A 24039-nucleotide genomic window follows, 5' to 3' on the forward strand; every position below is an offset into this window, starting at 1 on the left:
TTAAATTTGCCCCACTTGACAACCGTTCTTGTCACTCTTGCTACGTGAATCACAGCAGTGGTTAAGTTAGGCACACGGTTATTAATGTATGTATGTATGTATGCATGCATGTTTGTATCGGGGTAGGCAACTTCGGCTCTTTTATGACTCATGGACTTCAACTCCCAGAATTCCAGCTATGCTGACTCAGGAATTCTGGGAGTTGAAGTCCATGAGTCATAAAAGAGCCGAGGTTGCCTACCCCTGCCATAGCAGTTTCGATAAAGCGTTTTGAGAATCGAGGACTTCAACATTGCCCCTAATTAGCACACAGTCCTTCTATGTTTCTAGCTTGCTAACACTTCCCATTCCTCCAAAATCTTTTTTCTCCCTCCGCTCAAAATCCTGGCCTGCAGTGGAGGAAAACTGACCCTGCAGTGAACGAAACCCACCCCCGGGGTTCTGAAGCCGCAACTGTGCTCACCCTGTTGCTTTCGGCTGCCACCCGCTGCGCGGCTTCTCGCGCCATGGCCTTGGCGACTGTGTTAGGGACAGGCGTCCCCTGCGGCTGTGGGAGGATCCGATTGGGAGATGGTGACCGCTGCCCGTGAAGCGGGCTGTGGAAGTTGGGAGGTTCCAGGGAGTGTCCGTGGGCGGGAGAGGCCGCGTGGGTCTGTTCCCAGGAGTCGTCCCTTTTCCCGTGCGGACACAAGTGTTCCTCTTTGGTATCTGGGATACTGGCACTTGATAATGGCTTGCTTTTGGGAGCTGGCTGAGGGTGAGGAGGCACCAGTAAGTCAGGCGGGATGGGAGTGCTCAGGGAGTCCATGGACTCCCCTTGGGCAGACAGTGTCCGCACAAGGAGCTCTCTGGCATCTAGGCTCTGGATTTTGGTTAGCGCCACTGTGGTGTTCTCTGCGGTTGGAAACATCACTTCAGCCACCTAAATGCAGAGAGAGAGGCAAATACGTTAGGAGCAATAAAGGAGAATATTTGTAGAGTCGAAATGAGGGGTCCTTGGTGCTCTCTGAGCTTGGTTGTTTTCTTGGAGATGTTTCATTACCCAAGTAGGTAACATCATCAGTGCTGGAAGGGAATGAGGTTTGCGAGGAGGGGGAGGAAGAAGAGGAGGAGGAGAATTGTGGGGTCCTTGTTGCTCTCTGAGCTTAATTGTTTTCTTGCAGATGTTTCATTATCCAACTAGGTAATATCATCAATACTAGAAGAGAGTGGGATGTGAAGAGGAGGAGTAGGAGGAGTAGGAAGAGGAGGAGGACATTTCATTACCCAACTAGGTAATATCATCAGTGCTAGAAGAGAGTGGGGTGTGGACAGGAGGAGGAGGAGAATTGTGGGGTCTTTGGTGCTCTCTGACCTTGGTTGTTTTCTTGCAGATGTTTCATTACCCAAACTAGGTAACATCATCACTGGGTAACCAAACATCTGCAAGAAAACATGAAACTCAGAGAGACCAAGGACCCCTCAATTAGGAACACTAATGAGAACCACTCTTGATATTGCCAGCTGAATAGGAGTCAGCAGAGTGATATACCAGGCAAAATAAATGTGCAATTTCAGTTCACACCATAGAAATGCAATTTCCACCCTCTTTGGCCAAGATCTGACCCCACCAAGTTCTGGATCTAATTCTGGGCGTCACGTTTTGACAAGGCCCACCCAGCTAGCCCGAAGCAAGAGAATGAGAGTTATGCAGAATTAAGAAAGGTAGCTTTATTGCCCAACAAAATAAAATTGGCACATCTAAACAAAAAATAAACAAGAGATTTCAGTTGAGGCTCTTTTAGTCCGAGAAAAGCTAGGAATCCCTAGCATAAATTTGCCAGTTAATCTCTTAATCAACAGATTGATTAACTAAAGAAATGCTTAATCAATTAATTAAACAAAAGGTTCCCTTGCTTTCCAAAACTGTCTGTTTGTGCCACAGTTGGACAATAAATTCCATTTTCTAGCTCACAGCAGAATAAATGTCTCTTTTTAAGATGATGCTCAAGCATCTGCACGTTTAGCTAATTTGGCTAGTATTCTTAGATTATTTTTAAAAATCCAACAATGTCAGGTTTCTCTAAGTACCGACCTACCCTTTGATTTTTTGCATAAATACCATAGCCAGTCACATTGGCTCCGTTGGAGGTCCCCGCTGCGGTGAGAACTGGTGGCGCCCAACAAACCAAGATAGTTCCTGGTGCTGGACCAGCCTGAATTCGAATGTCTTGAGGTGGAGCTGGTGGACCTGGAATTGAAAACAAGAAATATCTTACGGCTTCTTATTTTTCTTCTTCTTGCTAACAAATCGAATTCTTGGTGGTACAAATTAGATCTTTCCTTTGATCTAATCTCTCACTAAATCCTTGGATTCAGACAAATCCTAAAATATCTTATAGCTTCTTCTTGCTAGCAAACCAAATTCTTGGTGATCCATGTATATCTACTAGGTCTTTACCTTGACCTTCCAGTGTATCTTACTTCCTCTCCTAAATCCCTGGATTCATACAAATCTTCTAATATCTTTCCTCCTCCTCCTCCTCCTCCTCCTCCTCCTCCTCCACCACCACCTCCACCACCCCTACCACCACCACCACAAAGCAAAGTCTTGCTGGTACATCTATATCTACTAGGTCTTTACCTTGACCTTACAGTACATCTTATTTCCTCTCCTAAATCCCTGGATTCATACAAATCCTCTAATATCTTATCTCCTCCTCCTCTCCTCCTGCTCCTCCTGCTCCTGATCCCCCTCCTCACTCCCAACAAACCAAACTCTTGGTGGTAGAAATGCATCTATTAGGTCTTTATCTAGACCAGGGGTGACCAACCTTGGCTCTTTTATGACTCGTGGACTTCAACTCCCAGAATTCCTGAGCCAGCATGGCTCATCTTGGAAACCTCTCCCTTTCCCCTCAGCACGGCTGGCTCAGGAATTCTGGGAGTTGAAGTCCACAAGTCATCAAAGAGCCAAGGTTGCCTACCCCTGATCTAGACCTCACTGCTTCTTCTCTTAAATCCTTGGATTCTTCCCTGCATCCTACAAATTCCAATACCCCATTGTAAAAACTACAACCACGCTGAATCTGTAATATCTTCAACCAATCAGCTAACAACAGAGGCTGCCTTCACACAAACCATACAAACCACACAACATCTAACGAAGCCTGATATGTGGTGAGAATGCATCTGATGGTTTCTCCTTTGGCTTTGCAGGAACACAGCCAGAATTTTCCTACCCATTCACTGAACAATTATTTAAGTTAAATAATTGTGGGATAGCCTCTCCCCCCCCCCACCCACCCCAGAGAGCCCTGCATTCAAAAATACACCATCTGTTCCCAAAGCCAGGCTAGGCTTGATCTGCTGCGAAGCATCCCCGTCCTTTGGAAACTTTTTTTTTTTTTTTAAAAAAAAAAGCTTGCATTATTAGAGCGCCCTTGCTCTTTAAATAAATCCGCCGTCCGGAAATAGAAGTGTGCTAGATAGAAGACTTGCCTAAAAATAACCATGCAACTATTAAGGACATATATATTTCATGAGTTCTCTCAATGTTTGGCGAGCAAGGGGTGAGAACTTTCATAGAGAAGAATTTCCTAGCTGACTCAGCAACTCACTTCTCCATATTTTTGACACAAGACAACTGAGCCATCAAACAAACTGGCTTGATGATTGAAACTGAATTCACCTCTTAGAACAGGGTTCTCCCCCCCCCAAAAAAAAACACCCTTTAACAACTGAATAACAGAATAGAATAACAAGGTTGAAAAGACATTGGAGGTCTTCTAGTCCAACCTCTTGCTCAGGAAACCCTATACCAAATGATTGTCCAATCTATTCTTAAAAATCTCCAGTGTTGGAACACCCACAACTTCTGGAGGCAGGTTGTTCCACTGGTTAATTGTTCTAACTGTCAGGAAGTTTCACCTTAGTTCTAGGTTGCTTCTCTCCTTGATTAGTTTCCATCCGTTGCTTCTTATCCATAGCCTTCAGGTGCTTTGGAGAATAGTTTGACCCACTCTTCTTGGTGGCAGCCCCTCAAATATTGGAGCACTGCTATCATGACCCCCTAGTCCTTCTTTTCTCTAGACTGGCCATACCCAAATCCTGCAACTGTTCTTCATATGTTTTAGTCTCCAGGCCTTTCTCACTATCAGAAAATTCCTCCTAAGCTCTAGGTTGCTTCTCTACTTGATTAGTTTCCATCCATTGCCCTTCCTTCCTTCCTTCCTTCCTTCCTTCCTTCCTTCCTTCCTTCCTTCCTTCCTTCCTTCCTTCCTTCCTCCCTCCCTCCCTCCCTCCCTCCCTCCCTCCCTTCCTCCCTCCCTCCCTCCCTTAGTTCTAGGTTGCTTCTCTCCTTGGTTAGTTTCCATCCGTTCCTTCTTGCCTTGCCTTCTGGTGCTTTGGAGAATAGCTTGACTCCCTCTTCTTTGGGGCAGCCCCTGAGATATTGGAATACTGCTATCATGTCATCCACCCAACCTACCAGAGCAGGGAGACAGGGAATGTTACAGGTTCCTTCTCCTAAAGAAGTCCATCTAGTGGGATCAAGAGGAAGGGTCTCTTGTGGGTCTTACATCACTGGAGGTTTTCAAATAGACAATTGGGGTGCAAATGTCAAACTAGGGCAGAGAATGACAGCTAAGTCCTAAAAGGTTTTCGTTTTATCTTTGTGTGTTGAGCAAGCTGAAAAGATCATGTCCCCCCTCGTCCTTCTTTTCATTAAACCATTCTTCATATGTTTTAGCCCCCGGTCCCCTACTGACCACAAGTGACTTTGTGAGACTCAAGCCCTACCTGCTGGCAAGGTCAGAAATTCTACGAAAGCTTCCTTTTTTTCACGTTGCTCCAAAGGCAGCTGCCAGGGCATCTGATGGGGCTTGGCCAAAACCTTGACCTTGTAGGCCATGTTGGGTTTCAAGTTAAAAAACTGATACTTGTAAGTGGCAGCCCGGACAATGTCGAATTCCTCTTCGTTGAGGAAGATCACGTGACTGTAGTTGCTGTTCGTGGGAAGCCAGGTGATCTCCGCTGAAATCTGGGTGATGCTGTCGACCTTAAGGTGTGAAGGTGCCACAATGACATCTTTCCCAACCAACAAGGTGCACTGCAGTTCGTCGGAATTGCCCCGGCTGGTTATGCTTTGAACGGATATCCGATAAGTGCATGTAGCGATGTTCAATTTTTCGATGAGAGCTTTAGTTTTGCTCCCGAAGGGGACGTTCATTCGTACTTCCTTGTCTACCAGGACGTTGTAACTATGAATAGTTCCCCATCCAGTTGGAGCTTCCCAGCCCACAATGACACTTTTGGCTAATTGTTTGATAAGGGTAATTTTTCTAGGGTAAGGCACAATGTTTTCTCCAATTTCGTCAATGTTCACATCCAAAGTTCCTGCACCGTTATTGAGAAGGCCGGAGTCTAACTGGACCGGTAAGCTGATGTCCTGGAGGCCTTCTCCTTCCACCAGGTGACTACTGTGGTTGAGGACGTTCTGCTCGGCCTCGCCGCCCAACCCGCAGGATAAACGAGACTCATCCTGCACAAAATCCACAAAGTTGGAGGGAACCAATCCTCTTTGTCCGTCTAAAAGTTCACCTTGGGGAGAAAGAGATATGAGAAAAGGAAGCCATATACTAGCCGTGTTCCCAGGACATGAAGATCCTGTCCATCCCCTCTCCCAGCCAAGAGTCATTTATTTATGAGACTTATATACCGCTTTAAGTGCAAGCACTCTCTAAGCCAGTGGTTCTCAACCTGTGGGTCGGGACCCCATTTGGGGTCGAATGACCATTTCACGGGGGTTGCCAAACAATGCAGTCCGCCATTTTTCCCCCTTTTCTTTGGCCACGCCCCTGGCACCCAGTGATGTATAAGTGGTTGGGGGTCACCACAACATGGGGAACTGTATTATGGGGTCGTGGCATTAGAAAGGTTGAGAACCACTGCTCTAAGCGGTGTACACCAGTAAGCAATGTATATATATATTTACATTGCCCCCAACACTCTGGGTCCTCATTTTACCTACCCCGGAAGGATAGAAGACTGAGTCAACCTTGAGCCGGTGAGATTTGAACCGCTGACCTGCTAAACACAGTCAGCTAAAGTGGCTTCCAGTACTGCACTCTAACTGCTGCGCCACCTCGGCTCTCCTTCAGTCATCTACTGAAGGGATCTCCGATGTTGACAACTTTAAGATTGTGGACTTCCACTCCCAGAATTCCTAAACTAAAGCCTGGCTGGTTGACGAATTCCAGGAATTGCGCAAATCTTAAAGTTGCTAAGGTTGTCTACTGACAGCCCAAAATTGGGATCATTGGAACTGCAGCCAATCATGTTATTTAGTCCTCTGAGAATTCTTACTTCCTGCTCCTCCTCCCTTTTATTGGCCTTTTTTTCCATGCCGGCAACCCAGAAGGAGAGAAAGAAAGCCACTGCAACTCAGGGTCCCCGGAGACAAGTTTGAGGAGAGTCTCAACCACCCCCCCACCATATCTGATCCTTCTTCAGTCTGTCTAAAACCTTATCATGGAGCCTTTCTAGGGTTTGAATGAAATCTTGAGAGAGGTATTAGTTAATTAAAAGTGTTGCTGGTGATAGAAACCAGGGATGGTAGCTTCAGCATTTTATCAAAATATTGGGGTAGAACATAGAATCATAGAGCTGGAAGAGATCTTGGTGGTATTCTAATTCAACCCCTGCTCAAAGCAGGAGCCTTAAACCATCCCAGTCAAATGGTTATCCAGTCTATTTTTGAACACCTCCAGCGATGGTGCACCCGCAACTCCAGGAGACAAGCTATTCCATTGATGAATAGGTCTTAGTGTCTGAAAATTTCTCCTTACTTCTAGGTTGGTTCTCTCTTTCATGTTACTTCTTGTCCTGCCCTCTGGTGTCCTAGAGAATAAGTGAATCCCCTCTTCTCTGTGAGAAACCCCCAAGTACTGGAAGATTGCTTTCATGTCACCCCTAGCCCTTTTCTTTTTAGACTAGACCAGTGGTTCTCAACCTGTGGGTCGGGACCCCATTTGGGGTCGAACGACCATTTCATGGGGGTCGCCAAACAAGGCTGTCCGCCATTTTTCCCCCTTTTCTTTGGCCACGCCCCTGGCACCTGGTGATATATAAGTGGTTTGGGGGTCACCACAGCATGGGGAACTGTATTATGGGGTCGCGGCATTAGAAAGATTGAGAACCACTGGACTAGACAGAGCAGGAGTCTTCAAACTTGGCCCTTTTATGACTTGTGGACTTCAACTCCCAGAATTCCTCAGCCAGGCTGATAAATTCTGGGAGTTGAAGTCCACAAGTCATAAAAGGGCCAGGTTTGAAGACCCCTGAGACACAGACTCAACCATTCATCGTATAAACTAAGTGCTGTGCTTAAGAGAATGGCCGCAAAGCTTCAATGTACCTCAAGGGGGGGGAGCTATTTAAATAAAAAAATATGCCAATCAAGGGACTGCTAGGGCCCCATCTCCAACGAACCTTCAAAAAAGCCATCTTCATCCATATCTCCATACACGTAGAGATATTTTCCTGCGGTGAGTGGAAGTTCTGCCTCAGGGTTCTCATTTGGCCCATCGAACGGATTGTAGCTGAAGGAAAACACGGGTGGTGATTCTTCGTTGGAATCCTTCATAAGGAGGTCAAGTAAAGGCAAAGGTTTCTCCTGTCTAGTCAACTCTAGGGGGACATATCCCATAATCATGTGGCCAGCAAGCACCAAAGACTAAACACGGAATGCTGTTGCCTTTCCACCGAAGTGGTACCTATTTATCTACTCGCATTTGCATGCTTTTAAACTGCTAGGTGAGCAGGAGCTGAAGCAAGGAACAGGAGCTCACCCCATCACATGGTGCTCAGGTCTCAACACAGGCTATCTGCTGATAAGCTAAGTGTCTTTCATCAGCCAGCTATCGTGCCCCTACTCATAAAAAGGAGGGCACTATTAATAACTATCTGCATTCAGATCTTGGGCAGAGATATTATTTTGGGCTTGAAGTTCTGAGAAGCTAATCATTGTGGCTTAGCGTTATGACTCAACTCTTGTTCAACATAATCTGGTTGAGAAAAAACGGTTTAGCGTCATGGAGGAAGACAGGCATTGTCAATTTTTAAAAGGAGGTAGGTCAGAGAAGGTAGAATTTAAAACTAGTACAAATTTAAGGTTGAAACTGTTTATCGGAGAGGTTGCATTACCTGTATCGGGCAATGCAAAGATGGACTTTCCCCGAATATCTCGGCTTTGAGGTATTAGAATTCTGTTTCTTCTCCATCTGCAATCAGAACATGAAGAAGATAGTAAACAGGATGAATCGTCCACCTACACACGTCAACTTGTACAAAATGGGATTCCTCTTCATATCAAAGAAGGGGGGGGGAATCCCACACTGTGTCTCATGAGAGATTAAGCATGCGTGAAAGTCTGAAGACCATCTTTATCTATTTACAAAAGTGATAATTTGAGAGACAGAAAGAGAGAAGAGAGACACACATACACAGAGAGAGAAATAGAGAGAGACACACACACACAGAGAGAAATAGACAGAGAAATAGAGACACACACACACACACAGAGAGAAATAGAGAGAGACACAAACACAAAGAGAGAAATAGAGACACACAGAGAGAAATACAGAGAGAGAGAGAGAGAGAGAGAGAGAGACAGACAGGCAGACAGACAGACAGACAGACAGAGGGAGAGATTAAGCGTAGTAGCTTATGCAGAGATGCTAATAAGGAATGGAAATTGGCTAAAACCAATTGCATTGACCCTAAATTGGTGACTTTTCTTTGCAATCATTTTTCTAGCCTTTTAAGATTGATGAGATGAACAATGACAATAGGCATTCAGAGCCTGGGGGGGGGGGCGGAGAGGGAAATCCCAGCAAAGAGAATTGCTAGATTTTGCAATGCAAGAGACCTGCCTGATCCATTTAGCTTATAACTGACACAATCCTTCTCCCTAATTCCATCAACTGGATGGGGGTTTTCTGTTGCTGATTCCTAAGCCATTGCTTGAATCTTCTGCACTGATAATGTTACCTAGCTTGGTCATGAAACGTCTGCAAGAAAACCACCCAGATCAGAGAGCACCAAGGACCCCATAGTCCTTCCTTCCTCCTCCTCCCTTCTAGCATTGATGATGTTACCTAGTTGGGTCATGAAACATTTGCAAGAAAACCACCAAGCTCAGAGAGCACCAAGGACCCCACAGTCTTCTTTCTCCTCCTCTCTTCTAGCACTGATGATGCTACCTAGTTGGGTCATGAAACATCTGCAAGAAAACAACCAAACCTGGAAAAGAACTAAGGACCCCACAGTCCTTCTCCTCTTCCTCCTCCATTCCATAAAGCACTGATGATGTTAGCTATTTGGGTCATGAAATATCTGCAAGAAAACCACCAAGCTCAGAGAGCACCAAGGACCCACAGTTCAGCCCTGAGCTACAAATATTCTCTTCTATCAGTTTACTCTCTTTATCATCATTCATTTTCAGCAAAGTCACTTGCTTGCAGTTAAGGAAGGCGTTATCGTCTACATACGTCTGATTCAAATCTGCATCGTGGGCTGCCAGAACGCGAGCGGACCAGGAAAGCTGGTTTGATGGAGAGTTGTTCTGGTTTGTCACCAGACAGCTGCAGGGGACGTGTATACTCAGAGATCACAAACTGGCCTCGGGAGGGACTTTCATGACCTGCATGGAAAAAGCAACCACATCATTGAATGTCACACTGGTTGTCCTGCAGCAATTGTAACTGAATAGGCTATCAAAATAACAAAGGCAGGAATAACCTTGGATGATTCTGAAATAATAGACACCATCTTTCTCATTTTTTGCAACGTTTGCCGTTTTTTTTTTTTTTTAGAAACCAACTGGATTAATCCAGAACTGGGCAACAGCCAAATTGAATAAAACTTTGAAAAAAACAAAACAAAGTATGGCTCAAAGTCATCTCCTCCTCCCCCTCCTCCTCCTCCTCCTCCCCTACTACTACTATTTCTTCTTCTTCTTCTTCTTCTTCTTCTTCTTCTTCTTCTTCTTCTTCTTCTTCTTCTTCTTCTTCTTCTTCTTCTTCTTCTTCTTCTTCTTCTTCTTCTTCTTCTTCTTCTTCTTCTTCTTCTTCTTCTTCTTCCTCCTCCTCCTCCTCCTCCTCCTCCTCCTCCTCCTCCTCTCTTCCAGCACTCTTGATATTACTTAGTTGAGTCATGAAATGTCTGCAAGAAAACCACCAAGCTCCGAGAATCCCAGGTATCCCACAGTTGAACCCTGAGTTACAGATATTCTCTTCTATCGATAAGCCAAAATATTCCTTTTTCTTTCATTTTTTTTCCAATCCTCTTGTGAACATGACCCTAAATATAACCCAATTCTATTAAAACTAAGATTACAAATAATGAATTAACATTCCTGAGGGAACAAGGTGCGATATAAAAGCGAGAAGAAGCAATGTGGAACTCAGAAGCGGTCATGCAAAAATCTGGAAGACCACTGAGCAGAATCCAAGCCAACAGCTCAAAGAACAAACCACTCGTGGATAGAAGAAGCCTTCCTCAAACGAAAAGCCATGTGAAAAGGAAAAGCTTCCGGTGTGACAGACTTAATTTAAAGGTCTCCAAACGCAAATTAACCGCTGGCACTTAAAGAGCATTTACGCAAGCCGATTCATATCCGTATCGATCCATACCTTATGACCTCCACTAGATCCTTCCATAAATGCATCTCACTGGCCTCCGTATTTAATTGCAGTGATAGCCCAGAGCAACATAACAGGGGGAGAAAAAGGCTTAGAAGGGACCCTTCCCAATTTCTCAAGCTGTAAAGCATACGGCTATAATGGTATGTGGGAAAGACCTTGGGAGACGGGGAGAAGGGATGCTGCCTAGGGGATGAACAGATAAGAGATAGCACAGCCCACAGCTGCATAATGGGTGGAGAAAGAGACTCGGAAGGGACCCTCCCTAGTTTCTCAGGCTGTAAAGGAGGGGGCTATAATGGTATGTGGGAAAGCCTTTGAGAGACTGGGCAAAGAGATGCTCCCAAGGGAACGGTCAGATAAGGGCCTGCTTACCCCACAGCTGGACAATGGGTGGGGCAAGAAGCTTAGAAGGGACCCTCCCTAGTTTCTCAGGCTGTAAAGGAAACAGTGGTAGATTCGTACTTTCAAAATTGTAGGATTATATCAACATAGCCTTGCAATAAAAGAAAATTAGCTCTATTAGTCACGTTTCTTGTCTTCTACCTGGTAAGGCTGACTCCACTCTTCCTTCTTACCTTGACCCAGAGAGGCGGCAATTCCATTCATGAACTGGGCTAAAGATTTGCTAGGAGAGCCAGGAAGAGCCGAGGAGGCCAACAGGTTAGTGCCTAGAAGATCAAACTTCCCAGCTTGTTGCCGAAACTTTTCCAGTTCCTTGGACAGGAGGTTGAATTGCTCACTCTGCGTCCGACATTTCTCTTCGAGCTCACAGACTTTGGCCTGGGCAAACGGAGAGGAGAAAAGAACTGCAAGGCTTGTCAACGGGCAAACGTATACTGAGATAGCAAAGGAGCACTACGTTTCCTGTCTCTGCCCTGAACAAATTGTGATTTCCTATCCAAATCCTTCCCAAGAACAATCCATACAGACAAATGGAACAGACAAACATGGCAATCTCCGATTATGGCCCGGTTTGAAATGTTCAGTGGCCCTCTGTTACTATCGGTGGGAACATGCAGGTTGGAGGCCTAGCAGAGTTCTGTCAGAAGTTTAGAATGTAGAATAATAGCAGGAGACCCTCTACCATTCTGGACAAATGGCTGTCCAGTCTCTTCTTAAAAACCTCCAGTGATGGAGCGCCCACCATTGGTCGTAATTTACGTTAATTTATCCAGCTAATTATAGGACATAGAATAACAGAGTTGGAAGGGACCTTGGAGGTCTTCTAGTCCAGCCCCCTGCTGGAGCAGCAAACCCTAGACCATTTCAGACAAATGGCTGTCCAGTCTCTTCTGGGAAACCTCAAGAGATGGAGCACCCACAACTTCTGGAGGGAAGCCCTTCCACTAATTGTTCTCATTGTCAAGAAATGTCTCCTTGATTCTAGGTTGCATCTCGTTGTTAAGCTTCCAATTGTTACTTCTTGTCCTGCCCTCGGGTGCTTTGGAGACTAGTTCAACCCCATCTTTTCTGTGACAGACCCTCAAGCACTTGAAGACTGCTCTTATAGCATCCCCAATTCTTCATTAGTCTGGACATATCTAGTTCCCTCAATCGTTCATTGTATGGTTGAGGCCCTGGACCCCTTATTTTCTTTGTTGCTCTTTCTAAGACTAAATTGTTTTCTCAAGTTGTTGGTTGAACCATGCTGGCCTTGAAAAAGACCACAACAATGTCCCTAATCTCCAGGACGATCCATGAATTCCAACTATTGTTCCACAGGGTCTCAGATGGGACAAAAGTGACGTGCCAGAAAAAGGCATGGCCTGGAAGCTCAACCTGGTCACTGCCATCATCTCAGCCTTTGCTACACATGGACGGAATGTGCTAGAAATGGCTGAAGGCATCCTCCATCATTGGCGGGTGAATGGCAGTCCCCAAACCATTCTGGTACGATTGCTACACCTAAAACTAGGTTCTCCGCATCCTTCCATCACCTATCTAGATTAAGCCCTGGCAATTTCAGGAAGTCTCCTATCCATGTTCTAACCAGGTCTGGCATTCCTAAACTTCTTTCAAGGTTAGCCAAGGGCATCTTAGAGTTGCCGCCTGCTCAGAAGCCCTGTAGCCAAATTCAAGATCCTTCCAGAATCTCTTCTGGCTAGGACCAAGATCATCTACTGTAAATTCAGAATCTCTTCTGGCTAGGACCAAGATCATCTACCGTAAATTCAGACAAACTCCGCACACAGCCACGAGAAATTTTCCACTTTGCATGGAGACCAGGTTTTGCACAGTTCTGCAGAGGCCCACTCTTTGGATTAGTGGCCAACCAATGGTCTCCAGGAGTTGTTAGACACTGAGCATTTATCAGTTGAAGGATCTCCCGTTCACTTGGCCATCCAACCAAGCCATGCGCCAGTATTCACATCAAGCAATTCGGCATGCTTTTTGGGGGGGGGGGGAAACAATCATGTTTATGGTCCATGCAAAGGGAGGCCAAGGGCATCTGGGAGGGGCATTCTGGCAGTGGTTGGGTAGAAGAAGTCCCAGAGAAGGTTTTTCCCTCCTCCCTCCCTCTCCCCTCCGTCTAAAAAATACCTGCATACTGTCCAAAGTGATCTGGATGAGAAGCAAAGCAATACATAGAAGAAAAAAAAACAAAAGACACAGGATGGGGAAAAAAAAGTTGTGCGTTAAAAGAAAGATTTACAAAAAGCCAAAACAGCCAAACAACAGACATGTCCATCATGTTTGGTACTCTACAAAGCAATACACATATTGTCTGTACTACAGGTCTGAAACTGTTTCAGATCTTCTGGAATTGTTCTCTCCCTCCCTCCCTCCTTTCTTTCTTTCTTCCTTCCTTCCTTCCTTCCTTCCTTCCTTCCTTCCTTCCTTCCTTCCTTCCTTCCTTCTTTCCTTTCTCTTCCTCCCTCCCTTCCTCCTTTCCTTCAATTTAGGTGCTGCCCATCTTGCTGACAAGCTTGCAAGGCATCTTGGGCACAAGAGCTTGGACAAGATCTGGGAACATCTCAAAGGCTTAATGTTCCCATCTCCTCGCCCAAATGAAGACCATCTTGTTATTTGAAACCAAGGCTGGAGAGAGACCCAGAGGAAACGGCCATGCTTTGCAAATCTGAGTCCCTATGGATAGAAATGACAGCATCCCCTTCCATGCACCCCCTTTTGCTTAAAAAAAAAGAAGAAGAAGAAGAAGTTTCCCTATGGGTGGAAGGGGTGCCTATGCCAAGTTCCTGAAGCTGTAGACTGGTAGGCTATCGGAATACCTCAAGAAGCATGGAAGTTGCCCTTGCTGTCTTCTTCTATAAAAAAGGCCAGCAAGATGGTTGAGGAGCTATCTGAGAAAACGGCAGCCATCCCACCAATGAGTAAATCAGCCTCAAAGTGAGAGGGAAAAAAGTCCACTTTAGCAAGAACATTCATGGAGGGCAGAGGTAGTGGTTCCAAAAAAAACACAGTTGGGTGGCCTCAACTGTGAAATCAAGGCCACCACCCACTTTTTCCATGAGCGACTGGTGAGAAAAGTCGAGCCATCAATTGCATGGCATGTCCCAAAGGTGCTTTTCCCAAGATCTTTCCCTCTTGGGACTGATCTAATTTTCTTTTGCAAGCACCAAAAATGTCTGAGCCATTTGGACTTTTGATTTTTTTTTTTTTAAAAAAAATCAGTGTTAATACATTTAGCGGTAACAGTAAAACACACAGGAACGTTTTGCTGGTAAAGCTCTATTAATTTAAAACAACAACAACAACAACACATGTTTGCAGCAGTTCAGAATCACCGATGCTGGTTCTAAACATGTAGACGCAAGCAGAAATAAAATCAGAAGCGAACACTGTTCGCATCAGCTGATTCCCTTGTCTCACTAGCAATAGAAAGATCATAAAATTCAATCAGAATGGAGCTGGAAGAGAGCTTGGCGGTCTTCTAGTCCAATTCTCAGGATCTCTGCTAGAGATCCTATCCAGTCTCTTCTTAAAAGCCTCCAGTGATGGAGCACGCACAACTTCCGAAGGCCAGCTGTTTCACTGGTTAATTGTCTTCACTATCAGGAAGTTTCTCTTTAGTTCCAGGTTGCTTCTCTCCTTGATGCAGGGATGCAGGCAACACACAAAACCACGCACTTTCCACGTCCGCAGAAAAAAACCTCTCTTCACGGAACCGGTCCCTGGTGTCCAAAAAGGTTGGGGACCTCTGATCTAGCAGTTGATTAATGCACAGGTAGTCCTTGATTTACGCCCAACGTTTCGGTTGCTAAGCCAGAAATGTGTTAAGTGAGTTTTGCCCTATTTTATGACCTTTTCTGGCCACATGTGTTAAGTGAATCATTGCCAGTTTGTTAACGTAGTAGCGTGGTTGTTAAGAGAATCTGGCATCCCCCATTGGTTTTGCTTGCCAGAAAGTTACAAAAGGGGATCACGTGACCCCAGGATGAGTCAGCTGCCAATTGTCTGAATTTTGATCACGTGACCCTGAGGATGCTGCAACGGGCAAAAGTTTGAAAAACGGTCCCAAGTCCCTTTTTTCCAGTGCCGTTGTAACTTTGAACGGTCACTAAATGAACTGTTGTATGTCTAAGACTACCTGTATTTACAAAAGCACAGATTACGCGCATCTCCAAGCGGCAAAGCAAATAAAAACTGGCCTTACCTCTAGCAGCTGGATTGCTCCCTCATGTTCTTTCTTAGCCTCAACCTGAGCCTACGGGGAAAAAAGAGAGAGAGACAGAGAGAGAGGAAAAGGAAGAATGATCACTTATTTCTCTGCAATAAATTCTGTAGAAAGGAAGCTGTCCTCTGTAGCATCCCTCAAGCGATTATCAGGAATTTGGCAATCATGAGATGTCATAAATATCAAGGGCTGCGCTTCTAAAGCGTCTTGGACCAGATTTGTTTTAGCGAAGACTTCTCAGGAGATTTAACACATGAAATACAGACTAGACTAGACTAGACTAGACTAGATTAGACTAGGACTAGAATAGAATAGAATATGGAATGGAATGGAATGGAATAGAATAGAATAGAATAGAATAGAATAGAATAGAATAGAATAGAATAGAATAGAATATGGAATGGAATATGGAATGGAATTGGAATAGAATAGAATAGAATAGAATAGAATAGAATAGAATAGAATAGAATAGAATAGAATAGAATAGAATATGATAGGATAGGATAGAATAGAATAGAATAGAATAGAATAGAATAGAATAGAATAGAATAGAACAGAATAGAATAGAATAGAGCTGGAAGGGACCTTGGAGGTCTTCTAGTCCAGCCCCCCACTCAAGCAGGAGAACCTATATTGTCTCAGACAAGTGAACACCCAGTCTCTTCTTAAAAACCTCCAATGATGGAGCACCCACAACTTCTGGTGGCAAGCTGTTCCACTGGTTGATTGTCCTCACTGTCAGGAAGTTTCTCCTTAATTCCAGATTGCTTCTCTCCTTGATCAGTTTCCAACCCTTGTCCTGCCCTCTGGTGCTTTGGAGAATAGTTTGACCCCCTCCTCTTTGTTGCAGCCTAAGACAAGGGCAACCTATAAATGCACCTTAAAATGAGATTTTTTAAAAAAAAAAAAACAGAAGGTTTTTCTGAAAAAGAGCGAAACTTTCAGGAATTAGGAAGGCAGGAATTTTGTGTGGGATTTTGTTTGTTTGTTTGTTTTTTTGGGAGGGGCACAGTTTAACTTGTGTTTATGTTTTGGCATACTTCAGGAATCATAAGTGAACATAAAAATGTAATGTCCCACCTGTTAGCTCAGAAAGTCCACCCAAATTCTAGGGGAAATTGTTAACCAGTCATCACCGTCTCTGCTCTCTTTGCGGCCTCGAGACCGGATCCTGGATCTTAGATTACTTGAGCTGTATGCCAAACTATATTAAACTCAGCAATCAGATCCCCAGAAGCGAGAAATAAGCCTGAGTTCTGCAGTATGAAAGCTTCTTTGCAACATAATAAGAAACATCCATCTTATCTTGTATCACAGACTTCCATAATAATACATCTTTTCGAAATTCGAGCCTCTAATAATAAAGGAGAAAGACAGATACAGAGACAGAGAGAGAGAGAGATAGAGACAGAGAGAGAGACAGAGAGAAAGAGACACAGAGAGAGAGAGAGAGAGAGAGACAGAGAGAGAGAGAAAGAGACAGAGAGAAAGAGAGAGAGAGACAGAGAGAGAAAGAGAGAGAGAGAGACAGAGAGAGAGACAGAGAGAAAGAGACAGAGAGACAGAGAAAGAGGCAGAGAGAGAGAGAGAAAGAGAGAGACAGAGAGAAAGAGACACAGAGAGAGAGAGACAGAAAGAGAAAGAGACAGAGAGACAGAGAAAGAGGCAGAGAGAGAGAGAGAGAGAGAGACAGAGAGACAGAGAGAGAAAGAGAGAAAGAGACAGAGAGAGAGAGATGGCAATTTTAGTTTCTCAACCAACATGGTTATCCTTAGTGGATCGCCTTATCAGTATCCATTTCCTCTTGAAGGACATTATTAATGTCTTCTCCGGTTTTGGAAGCTGGCTATGAAGAACGGTCCAGGAGAGACTTTTCATATATTCTGTAATTGGATAATTGTTCCAATCACATTGTAAGGAGCAATGAGAAAAGACTGTTATTAAATTTACTGGTCTGGATGTGGAGAATTTGCTAAAGCAGAAAGAGAGGGGGGGAGGGGGAGAGAGAGGAGATAGAAGAGAGAGAGAGAGGAAAGAGAGGAGACAGAGGAGAGAGAGAGAGGAGATAGAAGAGAGAGAGAGAGGAAAGAGAGAGAGAGAGAGAGAGATTAAGCACAGTAGCTTATACAGAAATGCTAATAAGGCATGGAAATCTTACCTTTTGCAGCAGTTCAATTTCCTTCTGTTTTGAGTTGAGAATAGCCAAGGCCTGTTCATGCTCTAATTCCAGCTGTTGCCGCCGTTCAGCAGCCTCTCGCATATGCTGTGAAGAGAAAGGAAGATAACCACCGCAGGTGAAGCTAGCCAGCCCCAGGGAGTCCTCGACTTCCAAGCAGAATTTCCACGGCTGAGTATAGGCTCTCCTGCTCGAGCAGGGGGCTGGACTAAGAGACCTCCAAGGTCCCTTCCAGCTCCGCCTGGGCTGTGAGCTTCCCAGCTGACCAGCTCAGCGTCTTTAACCGTTGAGCCAGGGTGCCCCCTCATAAATACGTGTTGGTTGCCAAATGCCCGAATCACATGACTGTGAGGAGGCTGCAGTGGCTTCAAGTGCAAGGGCTGGGGGCTTTTTCCAGGGCCATTGTAACGCCGACTACCTGTACTCTTGTCTGCTTCCTTCTACGAGAGTGCCAAGTTTTAGGTTCGTAATATCCACCTTACCTTTAGGACTTGCTCTAAGTTCTCCAGTTTGGCTTGGAGCTGGCGTTTCCCCCAAAGAGCCAAATCTCGTTCTTTGGTTACAACAGCAAGGACTTCTCTGAGCAGGTCATTGTTGTTTTACACCTAGAGAGCAACCAGGAAGAGAGAGAAGAAAAAAAGGAGGGTCAAAGCTACTTTCCTTACTCCATTCTTGTCAACGGAAAGAGAAGGTGAACAATTGTTTCTGAGTGAGATGCCTTCTCTTATTGATTCCCCCCCGCCCCAACCATAGAAGACATTGGAAGATCTGAAGTTCAACCATTCTAGAAGTTGTATAGATTTTAATCTGAGAGTCGGAAAAGAGAAGGTGCCTGTCAGGCAAACAATCAAGCAGTAGACAACAGCCTAGTCAAGGAACCACCAAGAATACTCCCATCAACACTGCCAGGGCAAGCCAGTTGTATATAAACAGAGAGCAAACCACACTCCCTTCTAACCCTGGTGATGTTACCTAGTTGGGTCATGCAACGTCTGCAAGAAAACCAGCAAACTTAGAGAGCACCAAGGACTCCGGAGTCGTCGTCCTCCACCTCCTCCTCCTCCTCCTCCCCCTCTCCTCCTCCTCCTCCTCCTCCTCCTCCTCCTCCTCCTCCTCCTCCTCCTCCTCCTCCATGCCCTTCTAGCCCTGATGATGTTACCTAGTTGGGTAATGAAATGTCTATAAACCACCAAACTCAAAGAGCACCAAGGATGCCCTTCTCCTCCACTTCACAAATCCCACTCCTTTCTAGCACGTAGGATCAATCAACCAACCAAGTTCAGAGAACACCAAGGATGACTACCACCTCCTCCTCCTCCTCCTCCTCCTCCTCCTCCTCCTCCTCCTCCTCCTCCTCCTCCTCCTCATCTCCACAAATCCCACTCCTTTCTAGCACTTTGGATATTATCTAATTGGGTCATAAAACATCTGCAAGAAAACAACGAAGCTCAGAGATCACCAAAGACCCACAGTCCTCCTCCTCCACCTCCCCTTCCTGTTCCCCCTCATCTTTCTTCTCCACACCACAAGCTCCACTCTCTTCTAGCACTGATGATGTTACCTAGTTGGGTAATGAAACATCTGCAAGAAAACAACCAAGTTCAGAGAGCACCCAGGACCCCACAAATGACAAATAAAACAGATCCGCCTAGACGTTGGTCTGAGGATGCTTGATAGCCCCAGCATTTGGCTCTGACCATGACCTTCAGGGGTGACAGGTCAGCCTGGCAGCATGTGGGCATCACAGAATCAAATTCACCAGCGGGAGGAAGAAGGGAGCGATGCAATGTGGCATCCTCCTGGCAAAATTTCCCAAAAATTTTTTTTAAGCCAAGTTAAAAAACAACAACAAATGATCTGCCTCTGAATGTTAGGTGCAGCCTGTTCCTTTAACTTAAACCCTCGCCTCGCAAAGCTCCCTAGTGGTGCTACAGTACCTGGTGTGGTCTGCTGGCATATTGGAAGCTCAAAGGATCCTTTCCATCCCCGACATCTTTCAGTTCATTTTCCTGCAAGGAAAGCAAAGAGGGACTCAAGCACTGCCCTGGCGTTTTGTTCAAATGTTGCAGCTAAGTTGGATGGGGCTGGGGGGAGAAAGGAAGGATTGTATTTGTTTATTTATTTGCATTTACCCTCTCCCCCTTTATTATTTTTTTTACAAATAACTCAAGGCAGCAAACATATCCAACACACTTTCCTCCTCCTATTTGCCCCACAACCAAAACCCTGTGAGGTGGGTTGGGCTGAGAGAGAGAGGGACTGGCCCAAAGTCATCCAGCCGGCTTTCAAGGCAGGACTAGAATTCCCAGTCTCCTGGTGATTGGCCCAAAGTCACCCAGCCAGCTTTCAAGGCAGGACTAGAATTCCCAGTCTCCTGGTGATTGGCCCAAAGTCACCCAGCCAGCTTTCAAGGCAGGACTAGAATTCCCAGTCTCCTGGTGATTGGCCCAAAGTCACCCAGCCAGCTTTCAAGGCAGGACTAGAATTCCCAGTCTCCTGGTGATTGGCCCAAAGTCACCCAGCCAGCTTTCGAGGCAGGATTAGAACTCCCAGTCTCCTGGTGATTGGCCCAAAGTCACCCAGCTGGTTTGCATGGCTAAGGCAGGACTAGAACTCCCAGTCTCCTGGTGACTGGCCCAAAGTCACCCAGCTGGCTTTCATGGCTAAGGCAGGACTAGAACTCCCAGTCTCCTGGTGATTGGCCCAAAGTCACCCAGCCATCTTTCACACCTAGAACGAGACTTGAACCCACTGCCTCCTGGTTTCACGGCTAAGTGGGGCAAGACTAGGACTCATAGTATCCTGGTCACTGTACCCTTCACAAGTGCAACAATTCACTGGCAAAAGGCATGTCTCTCTTGATGGCCTTGCTTGCAGCTGTGGTCCCTAGGTTGAGGATTACCTGTACCAATAATCTGAGGCAGAATCTCCCGAGAACTGGGCCTTCTGCGAGATATCTATCTTTAATAAAAGCATCAAAAACGAAAAGTCCCCCCTCCCTCCGTCTGCCTTGCAGCATTCCTGCCTAATAAGCTAGCTAATATCCTGTGATCTCCGACACGAAGAACGGCAAAAAAGAGGGGAAAAAAGCAAAACAAAACAGGACAGAACAAATGTTTTTTTTGGGGGGGGGGGAGGGAAATTAAATAGAACAAGTTGCCTTTTAAAGCCTTTGTGCGAAAGCTCAAGCCGGCATCTCTTCCGAGACTGGAAAATAAATGCAATTTAAAACGACACAGTGAGAGTAATAAAAAAAAATCTTTCAGGGAGTACAAGGGCACTGTAAGCGAAGAAGAAGAAGAAGAAGGAGGAGGAGGAGAAGAAGAAGAAGAAGAAGAAGAAGAAGAGGAAGAGGAGGAGGAGGAGGAGGAGGAGGAGGAAGAAGAAGAAGAAGAGGAGGAGGAGGAGGAGGAGGAGAAGAAGAAGAAGAAGAAGAAGAAGAAGAAGAAGAAGAAGAAGAAGAAGAAGAAGAAGAAGAAGAAGAAGAAGAAGAAGAAGAAGAAGAAAAAGAAGAAGAAAAAGAAGAAGAAAAAGAAAAAAAAAGAAGGAAGAAATTCAAGGCAGGAAGAAAGAACCAGTCAGCAAATTTAACCCACCATTGTTTCGGAAGCAAGAATCTGTATCGCCTGGAGTTAAGCATCTCTTTTGTTTTGTTTTTATGTTTTATTTAGTTCACACGTCCTCAGTGTATTTTGTTTCCTAGTTGGAAACACAGAAAGGAACCAAAAACCTAGGCCAAGCTGGAGGGGGAAAGTTACGTAAATGCCACAGACCTTAAAAGATCTGGGTGTGTGTGTGTGTGAAGCCAGCTCAACAAAGAACGAATGCAGCGTGGATCTGAAGTCAAACCAGACCAGAATGCGCAAACATCTTGAGAGTTGAACCAAACACTGTGATGCTCTTTCCTTTCATCTTCCTCTCTGAATTAATTTGGCACTGTGGTGTCCTTGGTGCGCTCTGAGCTTTGGTGATTTTCTTGCAGATGTTTCATCGGTGCGCTGGTTATGTTATCTGGCTGGGTAATGAAACGTCTGCAAACAAATAACCAAGCTCAGAGAGCACCAAGGACACCACAATCCTCTTCCTCCTCCTCCATCATCACCACCACCACCACCACCACTATCTCACAGAAGACTTTTTTTCAAGGAACTGCCATGAAGAAAACAACACTCCCACCAAGACTAATAGGGCAAGCCACTTGTCTGTAAACAGAGAGCAAACCCGATTCCCTTCTAGCACTGATGATGTTGCCTAGCTGGGTTGTGAAATGTCTGTAAATCATCAACCTCAAAGAGCACCAAGGACCACCACCACCATCACCTCCTCCTCCTCCTCCTCCTCCTCCTCCTCCTCCTCCTCCTCCTCCTCCTCCTCCTCCTCTCCACAAATCCCACTCCTTTCTAGCACTGAGGATATTATCTAATTGGGTAATAAAATGTCTGCAAGAAAACAACCAATCTCAGAGAGCGTCAAGAATTTCACACTCCTCCTCCACCACAAACCTCACTCCCTTCTAGCACTGATCATGTTATTTAGTTGGGTGAGGAAACGTCTGCCATCAACCAAGTTCAGAGAACACCAAGGACGATGACGACCACCTCCTCCTCCTCATCTCCTTCTTCTCCTCCAAGTACTCCACAGGCAGCTTCCTCCCCTTCGCCCTTGCGCATCTCACTCCCTTCTAGCACTGATGTTACCTAGTCAGGCAATGAACTATCTGCAAGCGAACAACCAAACTCAAAGAGCACCAAGAACTTCACAGTGCAACCCTCAGCTACAAATATTCTCTCTTATTGCTAATTTGAGGGTTTGTTGACTTCCCATTCTTCTCTCTCATCTTGGAGTATCTTTATCTGCTCCATCCAGCTTCCAACGAGGCCCAAAGCACTTTACAAGGCCTCGGTAAGGCCACACTTGGAATACTGCATCCAGTTTTGGTCACCGCGATGTAAAAAAGAGGTTGAGACTCTAGAAAGAGTGCAGAGAAGAGCGACAAAGATGATTAGGGGACTGGAGGCTAAAACATATAAGGAATGGTTGCTGGAATTGGGTATGTCTAGTTTAATGAAGAGAAGGACGAGGGGGGACAGGATAGCAGTCTTCCAATATCTCAGGGGCTGCCCCAAAGAAGAGGGAGTCAAGCTATTCTCCAAGGCACCTGAAGGTAAGACAAGAAGCAACGGGTGGAAACTAAGCAAGGGGAGAAGCAACCTGGAACTAAGGAGAAACTTGCTGACAGTTAGAACAATTAACCAGTGGAACAATCTGCCTCCGGAAGCAGTGAATGCTCCAACACTGGAAGTTTTTAAGAAGAAACTGGACAGCCATTTGCCCGAAATGATATAGGTTTTCCTGCCTGAGCTGGTGATTGGACTAGATGACCTCCAAGGTCCTTTCCAACTTTACTACTACTACTACTACTACTACTACTATTATGATGATGATGATGATCTTCTGTTGAGTTGTTTCATCAACTCCAATCAGAGCTCTTAAATTTCTCTTTGAAATAGCGGTGACGACTTACCCAGACTTAGGGGGACCTGCAAAATGTGGGCCAGCCCACCAGGAGACAAAGAATCAGGGACATCCAGAAAGTATCAGCCAAGGGAGGGTTCAGCTCAACCATCCAACTGCTTTTATTTATTTCCCCCCCCCCCCCCTTATGTATAAGTGGATGAGGAAACCATCTGCATTTTAAATAGCTCCGGTTCCACAATTAGATTCTTTCTTTCCTTTTAAAGATGCAAATTAAAACGTGTCCTAATAAAAGAGGATCAACACCGCAACCGACCCGGAGTTTGTTCTTTAATGATAGTCTGAGAACAGAGCATTTGATATGCAGAGGGTAAAAATAGCCACGAAGGAAATAAACAAACTGCCTATGTAAGGCTCAGAGCCACCGGCTCTTTGAACAGCGAGAGTCTTCTTCAGCAATCGGAGTTTCTGGCAAGAGACACTGCGGTTAAAGTGTCATCAAACCGTCCAGCAAGGCTGTCCAGGATGGGCACCGAGAGACCGATCCAACTAGCCAGCATGCCATTTTGGAGAGCATGTAGCCAGATGTGTTTGGGATGCTCATAAATCCAGACAGAATAAACATCCATTTCCATTTCATCACCTGCTGCTGTGGCAACTTCTATCATTTAGCTACGCCTTCCCTCCATCAGCCTCCACCCTTGGCCATCTTCGTTAGGAAGGATGACGTCAAGACTGATTTGCCGTCACAGTTTGACAAAAAAGGGAAGCAGTTGTGGAATGGAATGCAAAGATTGGGGGGGGGTGAGGTGGTATTTAGGCAACCGAGGCGTCTTTGGAAGTGTGGCTCACTGTTTTCTCATAACAAAATGAACAAAAAGTATCAGTTGTGGGTGGCTCGGAGGGAAAATGGAAATAACTATGCTTGTGTTTGTGCGGGAAATCAGAGCTGGTTTTGCTTCTTCTATGCCAATGTAGATTTTCAGTAAAGTGTTACACCCTTGGTAAAATTATGTCCCAGGAGTTTCTTTTTCTGGAAAGAAAAATTAAAAAATTAATCTTGCAGG

General features: G+C 45.3%; 1 protein-coding gene across 8 annotated transcripts in view; it reads right to left on the minus strand.

Moving 5' to 3' along the window:
- The window catches only part of RIMBP2 (RIMS binding protein 2), a 73615-nt gene that overhangs the window by 19240 nt on the left and 30336 nt on the right, over positions 1 to 24039 (minus strand). For 5 of the 8 annotated variants that reach the window (XM_039357344.1, XM_039357346.1, XM_039357343.1 and 2 more), the window contains exons 3-14: positions 19435 to 19506; positions 17980 to 18102; positions 17480 to 17584; positions 15301 to 15351; positions 13227 to 13247; positions 11261 to 11465; positions 9531 to 9682; positions 8185 to 8261; positions 7471 to 7580; positions 4780 to 5580; positions 2079 to 2230; positions 464 to 922 (exon numbers count right to left, since the gene is read on the minus strand). In XM_039357344.1, coding sequence (XP_039213278.1) covers positions 464 to 922; positions 2079 to 2230; positions 4780 to 5580; positions 7471 to 7580; positions 8185 to 8261; positions 9531 to 9682; positions 11261 to 11465; positions 13227 to 13247; positions 15301 to 15351; positions 17480 to 17581 — 2130 coding nt within the window. In that variant the 5' untranslated portion in view covers positions 17582 to 17584; positions 17980 to 18102; positions 19435 to 19506. The remainder of the gene's footprint in view (positions 1 to 463; positions 923 to 2078; positions 2231 to 4779; positions 5581 to 7470; positions 7581 to 8184; positions 8262 to 9530; positions 9683 to 11260; positions 11466 to 13226; positions 13248 to 15300; positions 15352 to 17479; positions 17585 to 17979; positions 18103 to 19434; positions 19507 to 24039) is intronic. The other 3 variants (XM_039357345.1, XM_039357349.1, XM_039357350.1) reach the window with 1 other exon arrangement.

The sequence above is a fragment of the Crotalus tigris genome, unplaced genomic scaffold (assembly GCF_016545835.1).
Source record: "Crotalus tigris isolate CLP2741 ecotype Arizona unplaced genomic scaffold, ASM1654583v1 scf7180000018891.247784533:1973344, whole genome shotgun sequence".
Lineage (NCBI taxonomy): Eukaryota > Metazoa > Chordata > Lepidosauria > Squamata > Viperidae > Crotalus > Crotalus tigris.